General features: G+C 39.4%; 1 protein-coding gene across 1 annotated transcript in view; it reads left to right on the forward strand.

The window, feature by feature from the left end:
- Positions 1-21,890, forward strand: part of agmo (alkylglycerol monooxygenase) — a 56,949-nt gene extending 35,059 nt beyond the window's left edge. The window contains exons 11-13 of the mRNA XM_067600625.1: positions 2,324-2,406; positions 6,277-6,382; positions 21,208-21,890. Of these exons, the coding sequence (XP_067456726.1) occupies positions 2,324-2,406; positions 6,277-6,382; positions 21,208-21,288 (270 nt within the window). The 3' untranslated portion in view covers positions 21,289-21,890. The remainder of the gene's footprint in view (positions 1-2,323; positions 2,407-6,276; positions 6,383-21,207) is intronic.
- The last annotated feature ends 205 nt before the right edge of the window (positions 21,891-22,095 follow it).

Below are 22,095 nucleotides of genomic sequence, written 5' to 3' on the forward strand. Positions count from 1 at the left end.
TAGCCTTCAGGATGCAGCAATCAGGACTTGGAGGGAAAATAACAAAGTGAGCACTCTGGCCCAACAATAAATCATGTCACTGTTATGTATTTATACCCACATGTTCGCTAGCTGCTTATTTAGCTTGACAATTGATGATACACTGCAGGACAATTTATGGGCTTTTGCGTTAATTCAAAGCCATGAAAACATGGCTATTTCAAACAAGTGAAGCTACTCTTCAATTACATCATCAGCAGGCCAATGTGTACGTTTTATTATAGGTTTGCTAAACAGCTCCTATTAGAGGCAGCAAAGGAAATTGACCAAGTCAAGAATTCTCATCTCAGAACAGCTCTCCATTAGTGTTTTTATGATTGCACAATTTAAACTTGAGTACCTGCTGTGATATAAGTTATAATTCAAAGCCATACAGGGTCAAAAAAACAGTATATTGGTCAAAATATAGCAACCTAAATTTGCTTAATTATGTGGACTCCCATTGCATGATGTAATAAGTGCATTTTTTACTGTACCATAGACTGAAATGACAATATTTTCACAACACAGTACTTGTGAGTCAGCATTTTCTTCACCAAGCTCTAAGATTTGTGGCTTTCAAAGCAGACTTTCCAATCCATGTTGTATTTTGGAAAAAAATTTGCATAAGTATGGTTCATTTTCTATTTTTTCCATGTCCTCACCATCATTTCTAACCATCAGCAACAAAAAATGGGCACTGATATGTGATTGGATCATAAAGTAACAACAATTTTTCTACAAAATAATCTCAATGTGGAGTTTCAATAAAGATTTACACTCATGAGTGTGATTACAGTGTGAATTATCAATGGTGTAAGATGTATATCATCTTTGTAATTTAATGCAGTAACATTTCACTAATGAGGTACTGGTGCCTTTTCTCAGAGGTAACTCTGTCCAACCAGCCTTCATGAATGTCGTCATAATAATGGCTGCAATAATGACCTGAATAATGAGTTAATCTGCTTTGTCTCAGGGGACAGCAGTAAAAACATAATCAGCCTGCTGCTTACAGCACCGTGCTGCCACCAGATGTTAAGTTTCATTTCTATCCTCTGCTGATATTGCTGCAGTTTGACACTTGATCGCATTGAAAATTAACACAATGATAGAAGCACAAAAAACACTTAAATTTCCATTTTCCAAAAAAAAAAAATCCTGCAAATGTGACCCCAGATGACTACACTGAAGGATTTTCTCTCGAGCGTAGCGTCTCGGCTGCGTGCCTCCTGGTGACAGATAGTCAAACAAATAAGATCATGTGACCAAACATGTCTGGTGTGCTGGACCCCCCCTGGGTTATTAAACACAGATAAGTTCACATAACCTTTGATACCATAATTATTCTCCAGTCATTACACCTCTTACCAAAAATAACTGTATTGTAGCCTTTGAACTCTAATGCAACTCGCTGTTGATCATTCAGATTTAATAAACTTTGACAGTCTCGGATGACTTTTTAGCCCAGAATCTTCCTGTTTGAGTCTTGGAAAACATCACCATATCATCCCTCTCTGTTCCCATGTGAGAGCTAATAGTTCTTATGGGGGCTTATGGATTATGAGTTTCAGATAAATATAAAGAAATACTGTTTTATTGCATCCTGTTGATGGGTTGATTTTATGCTTACTATATATGGCCTTCTGGGTATGTACAGTATGGGAGCAGTCAGCGAGATTTGGCTGTTAGGCTCTGTATTGAGTGTCGGAGAAATATAAACCTAAGCTGACAGCCCACGGCATCCTCAGGAGACACCGGGCTTCCAGCTGCTGCCCTGAGCCAAGGCCGTAGGTTAGAGAACACAAATTAGACCGTACATCACGTTCTGTACTCGCAGCATTTGTGTGTTTGTGCGATTCTGTTTGTGTGTGTATCCCTGTTCGGAAAAGGTCAGTACGAATCTGCATGGGATTTCTGCTCCGATGTTGGTTGTTTTGGCTCAGTTAGGAGGCTATCGGGATTCAAACTGCAGTCTCTTCCACTGTGGTCAAGTCCCCTGTCAGGACCCATCGGAGATGATTAGAGCGTCTATGTAAACTAGGCATGTCAGTGTAAAGTAAGAGGCGGAGTGCATTTGCTCCAGGATACTGTATGTGCCAGTACATATTCTGAAGGTCAGACATGTTTTGGTTGGCATTGCCAAGTAAACAGTCCAACAGCCGTGCGGTTTATGACTGTTCTCCCAGTAAGGTCTCCTGTGATTGTAACTTAACCAGCCATGATATTGATTTAAGGTTTAGATTCTAATGTATTTTTTCCCAAACCTCATCTCTCATGGTGTGCAAATGTATCTCAATCCTAGATGCTGTCTCAGTTAACCATTCTGGGGATGACTGGCTACATTCTGTTCACTCTCACTTCCCTGGGTTTCATCATGGACCAGAGGTACAGTACCGACATTAGTTTGTTTTTTATTTCTATAGAAGCATTTGTATTTTTCAGTGGACAGATGGGAAATGTTGGGCAAGACAAAGTTTATGGAGGAACAGGAAAGAAGGCTCAACCTTGGGTTTCTCAATCTGGGGGTTGAAACCCTCCAAGGGGTCGCTAAATAAATAGGAGGGGTCGTGAGATGGTTTACAGGACAGAAAAGAAGGAATACAACACACTGCTAGTAGTCTTGAAATGATTACTTTATTAGTCAATTTACTGAAAATGACTTTGAATGTGTACTATTTTTTGAACACGGTAAAATTTGAAGGCTATGTCTAAACTGTATTGTCCATCTGTTTGATGACTGTGTAAAACGTACATAGCTTGTAACGTTAGCTTGTCAGTCAACTACATGGGCTTTTATTCAAGTTAGTTCAAAGAAATTTTGTGTGAGTGCAAATTAGTTCAAACCTGATTTATTTTTAAAGAAAGTGAAAGTCCTACTTTGTGTTCTGAACTCCTGACTTACATTTTACACTGTTTTCATTTGTGCAGTTCAATCACACAAATATGTTTTATCTAATCCATGCATTTCATTGTGAAATACTAGATACTTATATAACTTCAGGCTTCTAAAACTATTCAAATGAAACAAGCCGAGAAGGGAAAATCATTCTTTTGCTGCTTGCATCTCTTAGACACATGCAAACTGTGACCCCAGGGTCAAGAGCTGAAATTAATTAATGCCAACTCAGACATCTTAAGCCCCATTCAGACAAGATTAACATTCCAGGGAAGAAATGGTTAATAAAATATAAACTCATTGTTCTGGACAGCATTTGAGCCAAATTACATAAGGTAATTCTGTGATAAGCCATATTGTATTCAATTATTTGCCAGTAATTTGATTTATTTAAAATTGAATTATTTGGACAGACAGTTACAAAGTCAACCAAGAGTGTTTGTGATATGAGTCACATGTTGTTCTCACATAAATGTTCTCTCTTCTGATTGGCCAGCTTTCCGGAAGCCTGCCGACTGTATTAGAGTTGTGTTAAGTTACTGCTGATGCGAACCCAATAATGGGACATTTACTGTGAATAATTTACATGAAGTGAAACATGTTCCTCACCGAATTAGCGGAGCTTTGCTAGCAGCGCTAAAAAACGGTCGACACAACAAGATCTGGAGATATTTGGAGCTATTTGTTCAGCGGATCAGTTAGAAATAATGCAGGGAGGAATATTACAAGAAGAAACAGCCACAGTGATGATGATGTCAGATGAAGAGCTGCAGACGACCAACACACCTCCAAGATGTGAACAATTTATTTTACTTTGCTGCGCTGGATAATGGAAAAACACTCACAGCGTGCCAGCTCGGCTCGACAGTCAAGGCTCGGCGTGACTGCCCCAAAACAATGGAAAAATGCCATAATGTTAGCAGAGCGGAGCAGTGAACTTATGCACTGTGTGCGGAGCAGATGACCATATAAATCCGTCATGAGTTGACATCAACCTGGGCTGAAAGTAGAAAAAAACATTGGAAACCGAGTGTTCAGAGCAGTCTGAAGCCGGTGCTTTTTGCTCACAGGGATTATTTCTATGTACGTTGTCATTATTTTGACACTTTCGCCACATTTAATATGAAAATCCGACATTGTAACATTATACCGTGTGACTGAAAATAAAGAAAAGCATAATAGGTCCCCTTTAAGAAAAAAGACACGTGCCTTTAAAGCACATGATCGAGCATAGCATGGCATTCAACGAAGAAGACTCCCTCACCGTGAGCAACGTGAAGAGAGATATACTCAACAACCTTTCAGACAGATACACTGGGAAATACAACTACCTGCTGGAGTGCACTGCATTGGACCCCACATTCCTAACTCTGCCTCCTCTAGAGGAAGACCAGCGCCAAGATGTGTTCCACAGGCTGAAGGAGAAAGCTGTGCAGTTGCAACACAACGAGGTATTTATTTTACTCTCTCTCTCTGAATGTGTCCAGGGATTTTTTAATGACTTGGTTTATTATGGCCTATATTTTTTCTAAATGTCTTCCAGAAGTGTAGATCCTCTAAGTGTTGCTTCCATGATAACAAGTTGAAACCCCTGTATCTGTTACACCTAGATTTACTTAGTGTTTTCTGTCTCTGCTACTTACAGACCCATTTCACGGTGGAGGGGGGCAGGTAGCAGTGGCCCCACACCTGCAGCAGAACAGACTGTTGACCAGACAGACTGTGCATATGGAGCTGAGCTGGAATAAACTCCTCCCAAGAAGAAAGCATTGGAAGATCTCTATGGAGGGACTTTCACTAAACCAGCAGCAGCACAGTCCATCACAAGGATTGAGGCAGAAATGGATAAGTACAGAAATGAGACATCCATTACCCTCACAAGCTGTCTGCTCAAGTGGTGGAAAGAAAATGCTCAGCTGTAGCAAAAGCATACTTCTCCATAACAGCCACCTCTGTGCCTAGTGAAAGGGTTTTGTTTTAAAATTCAGTTTAGTTTTTTTGTTATTTAAGACAAAAGAAATTTGAGTGTCACAAAGAAAAGGAAATATGCATTGTTTTGCATAGTTTATACTCTACCTCTGAAATAAAAAAAGATTCTTTACTTTGATAAAGAAAAGTTAAGAGAAAATATATTTTGTATATTTTTGTCTGAGAAATAAAGGAATCTATTTCAATCATAGTTTGTCGTCAATCTCATTTTGTTGAAAAAAAAAGTTGCAAGAAATTCGTGAACCCCGTGTTGTGAATTTTATCGAATTGTGAGGTGAGTGTATCGTTACATCCCTAACTGCAAGCAAAGGAAAATAAAGTGATTTTTAAAAAAAACTACTACCAATAAAGAGTCATATGTCTTCACTTCCTTCGATAAAAAGCATACTGCATATCACAGAAACAACTATATTTCAGTGTTAATTTTTAAATGTATTTTCTGAATATGAGAACCATGGACTCAAAGTTATATAAAAAAGAAAATACTGTACCTGAGTTCCATGTGTAAACCTTTATTACATAAACTGTCACCTCAACAATAGCACCAACTACAATTAGTCTATAATGCCATTAAAATAAATCCATCCAACAGCAGAGTCGTTGGTTGTGGTACAAAAAAAATAAGGCTCAGAGGTTTTGGTTTGTAGTAGCTTCTCCTTGCTGAACGTGCACTGCGATAACATGTTAGTATGACACGAAATGTAGCAATTGGTCCAAATAAGCGGTCTGCTGATTTGACCGTTTCATGCGGAAAAGTTGCAGTAATGTAGTAAAATTGCAAGCTCTCGCAAATATTGCGGAGATGTCTTGAATTTATGTTAATTATTGCAATTGTAAAATCGCAATTTCCTGGAGGGACTGATAATAGTTCAGGTTCCCAAATGAGAACAGACATGAGTGTTAGTGAGTTAGCACTTGTCAGGTTTACAAAAACCCTTCTATTAGTCTTCTCACACAGAACTCAAACTGTGTGCGGCATTCATGAAACTCAATAACTGCAAATGCAAAAACTGATAGATTATATTATTAAAATCATCCAACCTCCCCTGGAGAAATGTATCTCATCTGAATCGGGTTTTAGTCTCTTCAACATACTTGCTGTTGTCATATATCCGCCATGTAGCACTGGAATTGACCTGCTAATAGACCATGACTCTCTTCATGAAACGTCAGGGGACACATCTATTTGAACTCAATCAGCTCTGTAAATTGAAGGTTCTCCCATTAAAAACTCCATTATTCCTGTAACATCATCAGTGCAAAGTTTGTCTTCAACGTGGAGGCCGGGAGGTCTGTAAGGTGAACAAATCAAGATGAAATGTCATTGAGCCTCAGTGTAATGTTGTCGGTTGATGTGTCCTCCTGTTCAGGCCAACAGCTGCTGTCCTGGAGATGCTACGCTGCGTCGTCATGGTGACACTGCAGAGGTACGGCCACGTGAAGCCCCTGCTGCCTTCACTGGCTGTTCCAACAGAGGTAATAACCTGCAGTTTGTTTTGCTCTGTAGCAATTCAAAATAACATCTATAACCATCTATAGCCAATAAAGCTTGATTAATTTATTAATCGTTTTGTCCATAAAATGTCAGAAAATTGTGCAAAATGCTCGTCTTAGAGTCCAGGATATCTTCAGATGTCTTGTTTTGTTTGGTCAACAATCCAAAACTCAAATATATTCATGTTTACTATCATGTATGACACATAAAAGCTCACGTTCCAGAAGATATAACCAGCAATGTTCAGTATTTTTCCTTAAAAATACCTAAAACTATGAAATGATTATCAAAATACAGTTGCTAAATTTATTTTCTTTTAATTGACAATTAATGGCCTAATTGTTGCTGCTCTAATAGACGAATAGACCAATTTTGCACACATTCAGTAAGATGCATTACATTAGTGGGATACTTAACATTACTTGGAAGTTAGTGCACTGTATCTAGAGTTCCTAACTTGATCTTAAAAGTCTGGGAACATTCTGAAAAAATCATTCCAGGTCTTGGTAATTGTGGAAAGTTAATTAAACAAGTGCTGGAAACAGAAGGAAATATGAAGAATTGTTTTAATGTATATAGTGATTTATTATAATAAGATGACTCAGTGATGCCAGTATAAAGTCTATACATAGACATACTGAAGTCTTATTATTATAAGATGGTTGTCTGGAACCTTGTGTATGTATTTGCCTGTGATTGTGTGGTCTGTTTTGTGTGTGTGAAATGTGTGTGAGCTGGGTGCTAAGTCCAGCCCTGCAGCCTTGTGATCTATGAGTCCAGATGCGTCGCCCAATTGACCATAAAATTGGCGTGCCTTTCTGGCTCTGGCAGCCCAACTGTAGATGGCGGCTGACCTCTCATTATTTGCCCTCCTCCCTCTCTTTTCTTTCTGCTCTCTCTCTCTCTCTCTGCCCGCCCTCGCCGCTTGCCATCTCAGCCAGTGTGAACGAGAGCAACACTTCTGGAACCAATTAGCGCTGTCTGCCGCTAACTAGAGCTGGCTGATGAGATTTGCACGTGAGCGCTGAGTCGCTGCTTTTATTGTCCTCTGACTCCACATCTGTGCTGCTCAGGTGTTCAAAAGACAACTTTCCCCAGTTTTCTTCTTTTTTTTCCCCCCCCTCACCATAAAATAGACTAAAACTGAATGAATTATATTTTTTTAAAAGCATGTCTAAAATGAAGTGCATATCCAATCAGCTTCAGAGCAAAAATGTCCTGATTTATGCTGCACATGCTGCACGGCTGTGTCACTTTGACAGCACTGTAAGTTTTATGCGGCCGTTTCCGTAAGTGAATCATTAGGCCTCATTTCAAGTCGCAGTACATCAGGTTGAGCCGAATAAATGTCTTGCTTGCAGGTGGGGCTCATTGAAAATCCTCACAATTTACTTGAAATGGTTCCTGACATATTTGTGCCCTTTGCTCAGAACTACAGCAAAGGGGGAAAAACGTGAAACCACCCCCAAACTTTAAGGTACTCTAATGATATATGGGTCTGACGCGTGAGGTGAACGGCCAGCTCTTTGTTGCAGAGGGGGGCGTGTTTTAAAGTCGGGCCAATCAATTAACAGTCACTCGAAATGGAGGAGGGGAAATTCACATTTAATTGTATTCAGGCCCATGCAACTGTACAGTTGTGCAAAGGGGGGGGACTACAAAAAAAAAAAAAAAAACTACAAAAACTAGGTCGGTTTGTGGTCCTTCAAACCCAGTGGTGTGATATACTGCACCCTCAAAGCTCACAGTGGTATTTATAGTGGCTCTGGAGATTTCCCTTGTAAAGCTGCAGGCTTGACCTGTAAACCAGGGCTGCCTCTCGCTCCCAGCCTCCCACTCGTCCGCCCAAAACCCACGTCTGTGCGGCTCACATGAAGGCCTCGCTGCTTCAGACAAGACGAGGCTGGCAACCGTGTGTTGCGTTTGAATGAGCGGGGCTGGTGGAGCAGGAAGGGGGCGGGGGGGGGTTGTGTGAGGTTATAGCTGCCGGTGCGAGTTGTGTTGTGAGTGTGTGTGTGTGTGTGTGTGTGTGTGTGTGTGTGTGTGTGTGTGTGTGTGCTGTGCTGTCACCCAATATGAGCATCTGTTTGTGTGTATAGATCATAGCGACCTCAGCTCGTGCCATCTTGGAGAATTGGATGTACACAAATAGAGCCAGACTGATACCGGATACTGACACTGGATTACTGAGGCAGATAATGAGATTGCTATTTGACAGTTAATCACTTTGATTTGATTATTGAAGAATTATGACCGAGATATATACTGCGTGGGACATTTCACAGTTGAAAAATAAACTTGTCAGTGTTTTCTTTTGAACAAACTATTTAATGGTAACACAGTTTCTAAATGCAAACATACCTTTGACATTGCTGGATTGCAAATGTCACATATTGGCCAACATACACAATATGCCAAAATCTGTATATATATCCGTGAAATGCTAATATCAGCATGGCTAATTTTCCACTCAATTTGACAAATAATAGCTGATTATAAAGTCATTTAACAAGAAAATAAGAAATAACTAACAAAAATTTGTTATGATGAAGCTGCAACCTTAGTTGCTGTTCCTGTTACACCTTTGTTAATTATTTTATCAAGTTATCATTTATGTTGTGTATTTAAACTATACGATACACTGTGGTACATTATATACTTTTATTTGGAATAATTTCACATGAATTCGTTGGACTGTTGCAGATTTATTTTTTCATTATTTCCCCACTACTTATTTTATTATACTATGAATACTATGAATATTTGTAGAACTGTAAAATTTAATATGCCTATACAGTCATGCCCCTTTGCCTCCAGTAATTATAGTTCCTGTTGTAGTTTTTTTATCAGGGGCAATCGTCAGTATATCAGGGAGTCTGATGTGACCCCCAAGGGAGTAATGCTGGGTCTGTTATACTGTCCTGCTGTTGCAGTTTGTTAAAAAAAAAAAAAATCAAGAAAACACTGTTGCTCACTTCTTACCCACATCCTAGAGTGACTGGAGTGCATTAAACTTCAGGTTTACATGGCCGTAGATCCATTCAGTAATATGATAAGTTTAAGTAAGTAGCCTACAAAGGTAGAGTCGGTTATAGTAACACTGAGCTTTGTCACTACTTTCAGCAACTTTTCAAACTTTTATATCAAATTAATTTATCAAAAGCAACAATATGACACCATTTAACAGCGTCTAGTGACTCTTTGCTAGAAGTTGTAATTCCTATTTCGTCTTTAAAAACCTGTATGGCAATATAATCAGCTCGCACCCGAAAGCAATTTTAGCTTGAGACAAATCAGCTCATTTAACCAGAACCTGAAGGTAGTTGTTCTATTGATTTCTTGCCACTTAGCCTGCAGGCTCTGTTTAAATACCCCTTACCAGCCAAGTGTCTACCAGATATTTTAGCTACCGTATCAGGTGTGTTTTTGGGATGATGCTGCAGTAGTTAGCAGATGTCAGAAGATGCTATTGAGTAAGGATCTCCAATATGGCTACCAGAAGATACGTTATGTCATTATGTCAAATCAGCACTTTTCTGACAATGTGTCAACAACAGTTTAACTTCACAAAGCTCGCAAAATGCTGTCCGTGATTGCACTATAATGTGTAGTGTTATCCTGTCCACCCCCTGTCTCTGTGTGTGTCCACATGTATTTCTGTCTACTCTGTGTCAGGGGGGCACTTGTGTAGTTTGGACTGTAATGATGTAACACATGGTTGTATTACTGTGTGGGGCCCTGGTTTGCCTGAAGGCTCAGGGAAACACGCTGCAGAGCAGAGCTTAGACGTTGTATGTCCCAAAGTAATTAAGCAGCGATTCTCTCGAAACGGCCACTAACTGCTGGTGAAGTCACAGTAATTTAAGAGGAGAGCTCGTAAAAATACACTTGTCTTTGGTGGAGAAGGAGAGAGCTTCTCAGGGCTTCCTGTTGGCTCAGGTACAAAGTATTTTAAGGCTGACTTTTCTTAGTTAAAATCCATTCTGACAGTTTTCATTATTATCAAATAAAACGGGAAAATTCCCCAAATAAAAAGAATAGGAAGCCTGAGAGGTTCAGACTTTTCCGCTTTGCTTTACTACTGCAATATGACTGAGATGTTTCCTTGTAATAAAATAGTTCAAAACATTGTATATTAGCTCATGCAAGTCTGACACATGAGAGGCAATCTAAAGCTACGTAATCCTAAATATAAAAAGAAGTCATCTAAATAGTTTTTAAACCCCATTGGACTTTCCATCTTTTCAACTCTGTGCTGATAGTGTTTTCCAATCAAAGAGCTCTTTTTATGTCAGGCTTTTAAGGGAAACATAAATGCCCAATGGCCAAAAGAAGAGGTCAGAACAATATTATGAAGTTCATGTCAAACACAAAGGCCCGGCCTAAGCACAAAGCAGCTTTATCTTCGACACATCACCTGACTTGTCGACAAAAATTGCAAATCCCACCCCGTCTTTCCCGCCGTCCCTGCCATGAGCGGGGCAGATAAGAAAGCAAACGGTGAGAGGTCACCGTTATCGGACTGCGTTGTTTCCACCCGCTAAATCTCAGGTGCGAGAGGTTGGCGGCCTTTTTTTGAAGCAGGAATGTGTGGTAGCAAGAAGCCGCTCTGAGGTTAACAGGATTGTTTGGAGCTATGGAAACTCGGTGAGCATGACATCATCTGAGAGCTCGCAGGAATGGAAAGGAAAGGAAATCTCCTCCCAGGGAGAAAATGGAGGGATTTGAAAGAGAAATGCTGGGTAGGACTGTTCCGTTGGAGTAAACAGCGGGGTGGTCGACCGTACACAGTGTGAAATATTATCACTCAATGTGCAGGGGATCGTGCCCGTCAAAGAGTAACCGCTTGGTTTATGTTGTCAAACCACTTGCCAGGTAAAGCTATGGAAATCCAACAGCAATTGGCCCTTTGGGAGTTCTCTTGCAGTATTTAGTTTGGCTTTTGTGGAGTTAGTTTCTGTGGCCAGTGTTCACTTTCTTTTGAATTTGTCTTCCTATTTGTGCTTTAATTCATGGGTGAAACACAACATTCATCCAGTTTATGATGCAGCTTCAGAGCCAGCATGTGAACCTGATTGAACCTGACGATAGCAGCTGTTTTTTTTTTTTTTTCTTACAGTATAATTTCTAACTCTTCTAAAATGCACATAAAGCCGATTTCATAGAACTAAAAACGGCGATTTCCAAAGACGTCTGCTCACAAATTCAAAACATAACAAATGATAAAAGACTTTCATAATGTTCAAATATAAATAAGTCAAAGAATTTTACTATAAAATCTATCAGAGCAGTGCTGAATGAAGGCTTACTGTATTAATTTAGCAATCTTTATTGCAGTGCAAGCTTTCATCACTCTGCTCAGTTTATTAATCTCTCTTTCTCTGCCACGCTCATTGGCTTACTGGCTAACAATCACACGTCTGATACTCTAGTAAAATGAAATTTTTCATGGTCCTTTTTTCACAATAGTTCAAGCTATAGTATCTTGCCTGGAGTCAGCTGGAAAATGGCTCTTGCTGCCAGGATTTGTGAGTGGTAGGGGGTCAGGAGTTTTGGGCAGACTTCAGATCTAAGGTTCCAAAATTGGAAATAGCCACTGTCACAGATGGATTAAACTACAATAATGTTATTCCCTGATGTCCTCCTGCAAAGATACTCCACAAATTAAAAGCTCCACCAATCTGTATTTTCAATATCGAAAAAAGAATCAGTTGACAGGATGAAATGAGAAGCTCCAAGGTTATATATTTCTTGTGAGAAGATCCAACTTTGGATCTCCCATTATAATATCTAAACTCAAGGTATTCTCTGATAAGGAATACCGATCTAAGTGCCCCTTTTTTTCCCCAATTAAAATTTTCTTTGCTTGACTTTTCTTGGCCACATATCAAGTGGCCAGTTTAAGCAAGACATTAAACCCCAAATTGCTCCCAATGGTTAGGAAACTGACTTGTGAGGTAGCTCGCTTCCATTGGTGTGTGACTGTGTGTGTGAAAGGATAAAACTGAATAAGAATGAAGAATAAAACTGTTATGAAAGTGATATAAAATGCTGTCCATTTATCATTTTATTAGAGATCAGTGTACATTACTGCTCCAGTGTATTGATCAGTGCATTCCTCCTTAAATCCTTTTTCTTTTCAGACCTTGATGTTGAGCTTCTGTAGCCTTTTTTTTTGTCTTCTCTGCCTTTTAAGTCATGTCCTCCAAATCGTTTTAAGGCCCACTGCACGGCTGTTGCGTCATGCTCTGCAAACTTGCGGGCACACCTGCAAAACTCTGCAATTACATATTTCAGCTGGCACGTGGACCCAGCAAGGGCTTCTGGAAATTTTAAACACCATGGTCTCAGCCACTGTGTGTTGCTTCTTGTTGATGATTGGCTTGTCGGTCTATAGTATCCCCAACCCAATCATCTACTCCTCTGTCTCCTTCCAAAACACTCACGGTGATCAGATAGCAATATATTCTTAAGGACGAGAAGAAAAAAAGAGGCAAGAAAAAAACAACACACGTGCTCTTCAATGGAGACATGCAGCCCCTGTGAAAGTTTTAACAAAGAAATTGCCTTTTTCTTCAACAGCAGCGTTCTTGTGTTCTGGATTTGTCCACAGCGCCTTCTACAGTCTCAGAGACCGATGGCAACTCCCACACTGACTAGTATGTACACAATGATTGTTGCTGACACTGCACACACATCCGCAGAGGAGATGGTGTGTGGGTTGGCTCGGGGACCATGTGCGAGCCCTCAACACCTTGTTCTGACTCCCTGATACTTTGAGTTTGCATCTGGACACTCACAGTGATATGTCGTTGGACCCAGTTGGTCAAATCTGTGAACCTTTTCTACCTTAATGCATGAGCTTCTCTACGGCTTGAACTCGTGAAGGTCTCAGCACACTATGTATTCTCCTCTTTGGAGCTGCTTTTTAAGGTGATGGATTTCTTCCTCTCAGAGGTCCTGAGCTGCCTCTCGGGACAGACTTCCTTTTCTTTTTGAAACATCAAGTTGAGCTGCTCTCTTTCTTTTTGTACTGCCGCATGACCTCTTTGTCTGCCTGCTCAGCCAAATCCTTGAATGTCAAAATAATATCTCTGTTGCTGATTTTCTTGTTCTTTAAGGACGACTTTTTTTAATATAGCACTTTTAAAAAACAAGTTACAAAGACATAGAAACACGCAAAATTACCAGATGAATATTAGATAAAAGTAGAATTGATGCAGTAATAATAACAATTGAGCTATAAATTACTGAAATACAGAGTAAAAACAAAAAGAATAACTGATTCAAGAGAAAGCAATTCTAAAAAAGTGTGTCAATGAGTCGACCTGATCTTATTTCCGTTCCGTTGTTGTAGTCAAATAAACTTAAATTGGGCAGTATATCTTAATTTACTAATTATACTGTTGTGTCAGCACCTTGGACCAAGCTGGGAGAGACGGACATTTTTTTCTGATTGTTGAGCTGATTGTTGTTGATTACCGCCTTTTGTAACCATAATGCCACACATGTGGTAGGAACACAGAATGACTTCAAGAACAGTTGGCTGCAAATTCCACAGTAGGAATGCACAACAGAGACTGTCATCATTTTTATAAATATCAGTGGGTGGATGGAAGGAGTCGGGGGAAAGATACACCTTTTTACTGGCCCTCCGAGACTCATTCATCTGTACTTCTTCTCCTAGGAATCCCATTGAACTAATTCACAGAAAATCCAGAAGTCTTCTCTTTGCTCCCTGAAAATGCAAACAGGGGCTTGATTTGGCAAAAACAAATGCAACCTCCTGTCCTCTCTTCCCTCTTTTGTGTTTTTCTTTCATCACTTCTTTCTGGACTCGTGCCCAACACCCTGCCTTTCAAATCTCCGCCGACTACTGCACTCTTCACCAACGGGTCCACCAGCGTGGCCACCCAGGGAACTGTGGTTAATGATGAGGTGAAGACTTCTCTTATTGAGGCTGAAGTGATGCCAAGCTGCTGGGGTCTGGAGTGAACTGAACAGATATGAAAAGTGTTACTCCCAGGGATTTGTCTCATGTTTTCAATGAGGCGTAATGGACTGGATGAGTCGTCGTTGACCTTACATGTGACCTTCTAGCAGACACATGGTAAATGAGTACAAATACCAGATGTGAAAATGAAAACCTCTAAACAACTGTATCATTCTAAATTGGCATATAATCAGACCGCTTAATGTTTTGCTACATTTTCAGCGTACAGCAACTGCCGTTTCACATGTGTTTTGTCTGGCTGCACGATGTGTATGTGTGTGTGTGCGTGTGTGTGTATGTGTGTGTATGCGTGGGAGTGTGATGGCGATATTTCTCATGGCTGTGCTACAGAGCAGGCACTACACTGACTCTCTGGTGGGACGTTAACCTGCTTAGCGTATCCTTCCTGAGTCTGCTCAAACAACGCTCGCACAGAGACTGTATATCTGCTCAAATGAGCAGACAGGAAGTCCTGTGTGTGTGTGTGCGTGTGTGTATGTGTGAGCACACGTGCGAGTGTATGGAGTATGTGTGTATATGTGTATGTGTATGTATTTGTGTGAGGGTACACATGTTCCTGTGCATAAGTGCAGGTGTGCCTGTTTAGGACTTTGTGTTTCTATATGATGTGTGTGCTGGTGCACCTGTGTGTGTGTGTGTGTGTGTGTGTGTGTGTGTGTGTGTGTGTGTATACACATGCATTTCTGTTTCATGTGTTTCTGTAGCCATGTTTCCATCAACGTATTTTATGCACATTTTGAAGTATCCCATTAGAAAAGGGTGATGGAAATGACAAAATTTGAGAAAAAAAACTTCAAAACTTCAATTTTTACGTTTGCTTGAGGTGGTTTTTGCTTTTTTTGAAAAGAGTTAATGAGCTAAATGGGAGATAGAAACACCTTTGCCAAATAAGTTGGGATGTAGCGAACATTTGACTCAGCTGTTTCCTCTGTCGGTGTCTTCCCGGATATTCCCATAACACACTAAAAAATGGCCAATACCAGCTGACATGAAAGAGCAATTACAAGTTGCCCAATTGAAACAAATTCCTGAAGACCTCTCTCCATTTCTCTCCCGTAGATGGCCAAGGCGACTGGTTTTGTTTCCTGTTAGCAACCTCTACTTCTTCTACTCTGTTTATTACAGCCATGTGTAAGGGAGCCTATACCGCCAACTTCTGACCAAACTACGCTTTGCATAGCCTAATTTATTCACTTCAAACCAGTTGATGGAAACGCACCTAATTCGCATTTTCTTTTTTGCGACATTTGAAAAGTTTGCTTATTCACTTGAAAATTAGATGGAAACACAGCTTGTGATAGGATTAACAATATATTTACAGTGTAATGTCACACAGTATATGTTTATAGGTGTACATGTTATGTATTCTTACCTTCCTTTACCAGTTGTTTTATGTGTTGATATAAGATACTGGGAATTTTTTAAAGGAATATGTCAGTAGAAACTGTTTTTAAACCAGATTTTAGCTATGTTTCTAAGAGGAAAAAGTATCTACGTATACAAAAGAGGTGCTGCATAAGTTGCAAAACAACCAGATTCTCTTACAGAAATAAAAGAAAAAACATAAGTGAAACTTCAGATTGCACATATGTGAGGAGTGCATTTTTGTCTCTTTCTCTCTTTGACTTGCTCCACATTGTAGTTTTGGAACAAAGAGTATTAACAAATATTTTTTATGGTTTATTTTAACCAGCTTTTGTAGCATGTTGATGCAGCAGACTCCCCCTCCTCTGGCACTGCAGCCAGGTTAAAACAAAAAGCTCTGAATTATTTTCCGATACAGTTCAGTCCAGGTCTGGTGGACTGTAGGCAGCCATATGGAGAGGGAGCTCTGGAAACATCCCATTACAGGTCATATATCACACGTCTGACAGCAGCCATTCTGCCTTGTTTTCATTTCAATCACGAGTGCAGCTGCGTTGGAGAGCGCTGAGGCTCTGCCATGTTAACCCGCCGAAGGCTGGAAGACAGTTGCCTGGGGCACCAAAATGCACCCTGGGGTGTTTGACGTATCTGCTTGATGCTTCATATCCATCAACAGCACACACATGACTCTGGTTAATGTAGAGTTGGACCAGAGTTTCTCTAAAGGTTATTGCAGATATTTTTGTATTCATATTTAATGTTATATTTGATTACGTTTTAAATACTCAGCGTTTTCCCCAGAATTTTTGTGTAGCCACAGTTTTTAACAGTGTTTACACCATCATGGGACACTGAAACTCTTCACTGAAAAACAAAACAAAAACATATTTTTTAGACGTAGCAGCTGTTTAGTTATCTAAACTAGCATTTCATCTCAGGAAATTCATATGGCATGTATAATTTTGAATTATAATAGGACATCTGAATATTACAATATCATTGCTGAAAGGCTATAACCTGGTAATGACCGTTGAGTATCACTCTCACTGTTTATTACACAGGAGAATGCTGGATGAAATGTAAAGACAGCTTCTGACCACTAGTGGAGCAAATTATATAATATGTTTGCCCCTGAGGTACTTAAAGCAGCTATTATCAATATTTTTTTATACTGTATCAAATAACAATGTGTCATTTCAAATGTAGCTCGTCGTGACTCTGCAGCTCAACTCGAGGGAATTTCAGCTATTAGCTATCCAGCTGCAACTTTACTGTTTTGGGTTCATTCTCAGTGCTCATATCATCGTTTTCGGGCCGCAGCAGGCAGCTGTTTTCAGAGAAAAAGCTCCAAAAACCCACTGTACACTATCTGCTCAGCACCAAACGGCAAACAGACACAGTTAGCTGTAGACTAGCTGGTGAACATAGTGGAGCATTTAGCAGCTAAAGAACCAGATATTTCCCTCAGAGCTAAAAGAGAGTGAATATTGGACTTACAGTTCCCAGGTGGGCAGAAACTCTGCTTCAAAATAATGATGATGTTGCTGCATAACTGCTGCAGTTTAAATAAACAACTGTTTGCTAACAAGTGCAACATAGCCTATCGACTTATAAGCTGATGATATGTCAGTGGTGTGTTCACAACTTGCTTCTGCTGCCCCCAAGTGGCCAAAAAATCAGCTAATGCAGATTTAAAGCTGCATGTCCATCATCTCTTGAGGGAAATATCTGTCTCTTTCGATGTTAAATGCTCCGCTACGTTCACCAGCTAGTCGCTAACTTTGTCTGTCAGCTGTTTGGAGCTGAGCAGGTAGTGTACAGTAGGTTTGTTGGAGCTTTTTTGCTGAAAAGTATAAACTACAGTATCACCTCTTGTCCTCTGTGCTTTTCTTCATATGAAACTTGGCCTGAAAGTATGTTTTTTTTAAAATATTATTTAAACTTTATTTAACACAGCCCACACTTAGCTGCTCTTGAGCAAGGCTTCCTCGTCGTACCTGTGTAAATAAAGCTTGACGAAGAAGCAGAGGAAAATCTACAAAAACCACATGTTCGTGGGTTTTTTCTATTACCACCCTTAACAAAGTGCCTTCTCCCCAAAACAAAGTGAGTGTGAGTCGATTTGCTGAGATCTCTACTTTAGGAGCCGGTGCTGTCTGGCCGTAGTGCTTATTTGTAGACGATCAAACCCGCTTCCTTCCACTGTGTAATCTGTCCCACATGGATTTCCTACAGAGTCCATTAAATGTAGCATAGTGGGGCGAACAGGGAGAGATGGGAGCAGAGAAAAATAGGTGCCCTTCCTTTGCCTCTACATGCGGCTTTGATAGAAACCTCTGTCATGTTTCCGTCTGTTTGAGTGAAATGTGATTTGCGAGTTTCTGCCAAGCTGGCGCTTCACTCTCGATCCCAATCCGTCTCTGAGATGGACACAATGTAACTTCATGTATTTGTGATCTTCCATCTGTTTTTCCTTGTGGGAATGTAGATTTTTTAGCCGTCCTGTTTAAGCTGTATTAAGCGGACTAGAAGCAGTAAGTGGTGAAACAAATTTATCCAGTAAGTTCCAGTAGAGGCCAAATGTCAAATTTTAATTTTGGATTTTATTCCTGATCTCCGTGTGAGATACTACACTACCCGTAACCTCTAGTAAACCTGTTTTAAATAACCTGCATTAAATAACATTGGAAAACACCACCACAGCCTTGCTTAGTCAAGTCAAATCAAGTCAGTTTATTTATAAAGCACATTTAAAACAGCAACTGTTGCTCAGAGAGCTTCACAGAGATTGAGAAGTGCAATCAAATAAAAACAGACATAATTATGAGGATCAAGGGGAAAATTAATTCAAGTGTTTGGATAAAATCCTAAAAATACGACACCATTGCACAGAAAACAAGCTAACTGCTGTAATACAACCTTTTGGCCTATAATCTCTGTCAGGTTGCCCTTATTTACCTTTTTGTCCTTTTCTAATCTTTTGAGAGTGCAGATTTGTTTCAGAAAAGATGCATTCTTTACTCATTTACCGCAAATAATCCTCTGTGTGTGTGTGTGTGTATTCTCAAGGTGTTTAGTTCATCATTTGACCCAGTTTTTGTGGTCCTCTGATTGGATAATTAATCCAGCATATACATACAGTACATGTACATACTTTATGTTTATCATTGAGGTCATAGTGGGTGGTGGTGGTCAACTGGAGTGCAATATGTTGAAAAGTGTTCCTAATATTCTGCCCCCCTCATGTATGTTAATGGAGTGGACAAAATATTAGCAACACATGGTTGCGAAAAGAAAAGTTTCTTGTTAAAATGTAATTATCAGGTGTGAAATGAGAAAAATAGGTCATCATAACATGAAAAATATCTTGATATAAGATGAAAGATTATTATTACTGATGTATGTATGTAAGTGTAAACATCATTTTAATGTTGTAGCTTGATATTATTACATAGTTTAATCTATAAAAATACCACCTATTTTATAAACACACCATTGTTTTATTATGTGCCTTCTTCATCTGCAAAGTAACTTGTAACTACAGCTGTCAGATAAATGTAGTGAAGTAAAAAAAGTACAATATTTAAGTATGAAGTAGCATAAAATGGAAATACAATTTACTTAAAACTGTACTTAAGTACAGTACTTATAAATTCCACCACGGATTTGAATGCAGTTTTATAGTCTTAATATTTATCTCGTAGCTGATTGGTTTGGAGTTTAAAACTATATAAACAGAATTTGGATTTTCTTTAACGTCTGTGGCAACACTGAAGGGGAAATTTAAGGAAACTTTAAGGATCAGGGCCACTAAAACAAAAGAGGGCGGACATGTTTTCAGTCTCTCCCTTCTTTTCCTTAGTTTCGTCTGTCGTTTGGCTTTTATTCTCTCTCTGCAGGGAGGCTGTTTTCAGAGCAGGTAGAAAAGCAGAGAGAGGAGGTCTGTGTTGCACTCTTTCTCAAAGGAAAACAGCTGCCGTGTCCAGAAGGGGAAACGTTGCTTTTTTTCCCATCAGGCTTTTTGCCTGTGATGGACAGCGGTCTGGTTTTGGCTTGACTTGCAATGTAGGATGCAGTTTATGGGCCAGAACGCAGCGAGGGGTGGAGGCGAGGACTGTTTCTGGCAGAACCCCGCTCTCCTAACAGCGTGGTCCTCCATATTGGTGACCCTTCTGACCCCGCAGCGAGAGCATCGGGGGAGAAGACCAGCTCCTTAACCTTTAGAGCCCACTTTCTACATCATCCTGAGACCGGCTGCATCTGGAGGGTCTCACTGTTTTCTTTCAATTAGAGCTTCACTTTCAGTGTTTACCTTCATGTTAACTGCTCGTAAATGATACCTGTTGCAAGTCTTATGACTTATTTTTGTCGCAGAGATTTTTTATGGTATGACAATCCAGCTTGCTTTTTGCTCGGTGAAAACCACTTTTGCAGTTTACAATTTAACTGATACAGTAAGTGCATAAATCTATAGTCCATCAGTATTAAAAGGAACTGATATTGGGTTTTTATCCCCCTCCGTCTGAAGAATCAGTAGTGCTTTCAGTGTCCTAGACGTGCACCAAAATATCCATATCTTTATGTCATATGGTTTAATCAAAAAGGTCAGAATTAAAGTAAGGAAAACATTTAATTCTAAGTGTGCAAAGCAATGAAACACTGAAATTGTTTTAGTGTTAGCAGCTCCAGGAAGCAAGGTGAGCCTCATTAAAACAACTCTAAAATAAATCAGGCTTTTGAATTAAATAATTAATTTGGAAAAAAAGATACATAATTAATGACTAAATCATTAGAAAAATTGTAAGGAAAAGGTCAAGTTGAGTTTTCAAAGGCTGGAGAAAAGGTGGCAGCACTGACAGACATTTAGACCTAAAATCATTTGAAACTTAATCAGAAACAATTTTGATATGAAAATGACGATCAGTTCATTTTTTTAAGAAAAAACTACTGGTTCTCAAATTTAAATATTATCTGGTTTTCTTATATTATAGTAAACTGAAATTCTTTGAGTTTTGAGCTGTTTGCATGACAAAACAAGCCAATTAAATATATCAGCTTGGGGTCTGAGAAATTCTTATGGCCTTTTTTTTTTTTTTTAAACAATTTTCTGAAACAATTAATTGACTAATTGATGGAAATATCCCATAACATTATATATGAATTCAACATTATGTAACAATCCACTTTATCAACCGATTTTCTCCTAGAAGTATTAAAAGTTTGAGCAGAGTCTGTAACTGTTTACTCATGTTGTTCAGAGTTCAGTGTCGTCACTGTTTTTAATGCTTAAATAACAGTTTTCATTTCCCCTAAATCAGAAACATTTCCACATTCTGAGTCTCGAAAAGGTGTCACAACCCTCACCTTTGAATGAAACACACTCATATAAAACCTCTGATCTTGACCATCTCTGTTGGTTTTTTCCAGGCCTTTGTCTCCCTCTCTCTGCTGTACTGGGGTCTGCAGAGCGTCTCTCAGCTGCTCAGAATCAAGAAGAAGGCCGTCTGAGTCGACATGAGATGTGCAAACAGATTCACATGCTGCCAACAAGGACTGCGATGGGCGGGGGAATTTTATCTTTTGTCCGTAAAAATGTCAGTAAAGTCATAATTGACATAATTCCAAAGCAGCAGCTTTTATCCAGCTCCTCTGTCAGATTCTTCTTTTTTTATTGTAGACGAAAACACATGAACTGATTCAACAGATGTAATCTTCTGCTTGAGTCACTCAGCGTTTTAGGAACAACTGCACTGTTTGAAGACTGTTTGATTGTATGATTATTATCAAGGCAATGTACTCAACACTTTTTTATCAAATGATGAATTTCTTCTGATAAATTTCTCTTTCTCTATATTTCATCCGTTATTTTATTTAATATAACATTGTGCTAACTAAGCGCTAATTTAAGCACTACAGTAACCAATCAGCATTTTGATATTTCAGCTGATCCACAGTGTAAAATATTATTTTATTGCCTTGACTATGCAACATATACCTCTTTGTACGATTAATGTTATTCACACTGATGAATTTCACTTGTGATTTGAAATATTGTGCAACACTGTGTATCATTTTACATTTGTTACTGCAATAAAACATGTGTAATTTTGCTTTACTAGTCTCCATTTTTGATTCACAGTCGAAATAAGAAAAAAAAACCTGAAGCAAAATGAAACCCTGGAATGTGCAGCATGTGAGCTCTGCGTTGCTTCAAGAAGCTTCATTCAGCTTCCAGATCTTGTGTGTGGGAGTGAAAAACAGTCCACAGCAGATGGTGCTGTTATGTCCCGTCATTAGTCTCGTTTAAATCATCAA

The sequence above is a fragment of the Thunnus thynnus genome, chromosome 10 (genome assembly GCF_963924715.1).
Source record: "Thunnus thynnus chromosome 10, fThuThy2.1, whole genome shotgun sequence".
Classification (NCBI taxonomy): domain Eukaryota; kingdom Metazoa; phylum Chordata; class Actinopteri; order Scombriformes; family Scombridae; genus Thunnus; species Thunnus thynnus.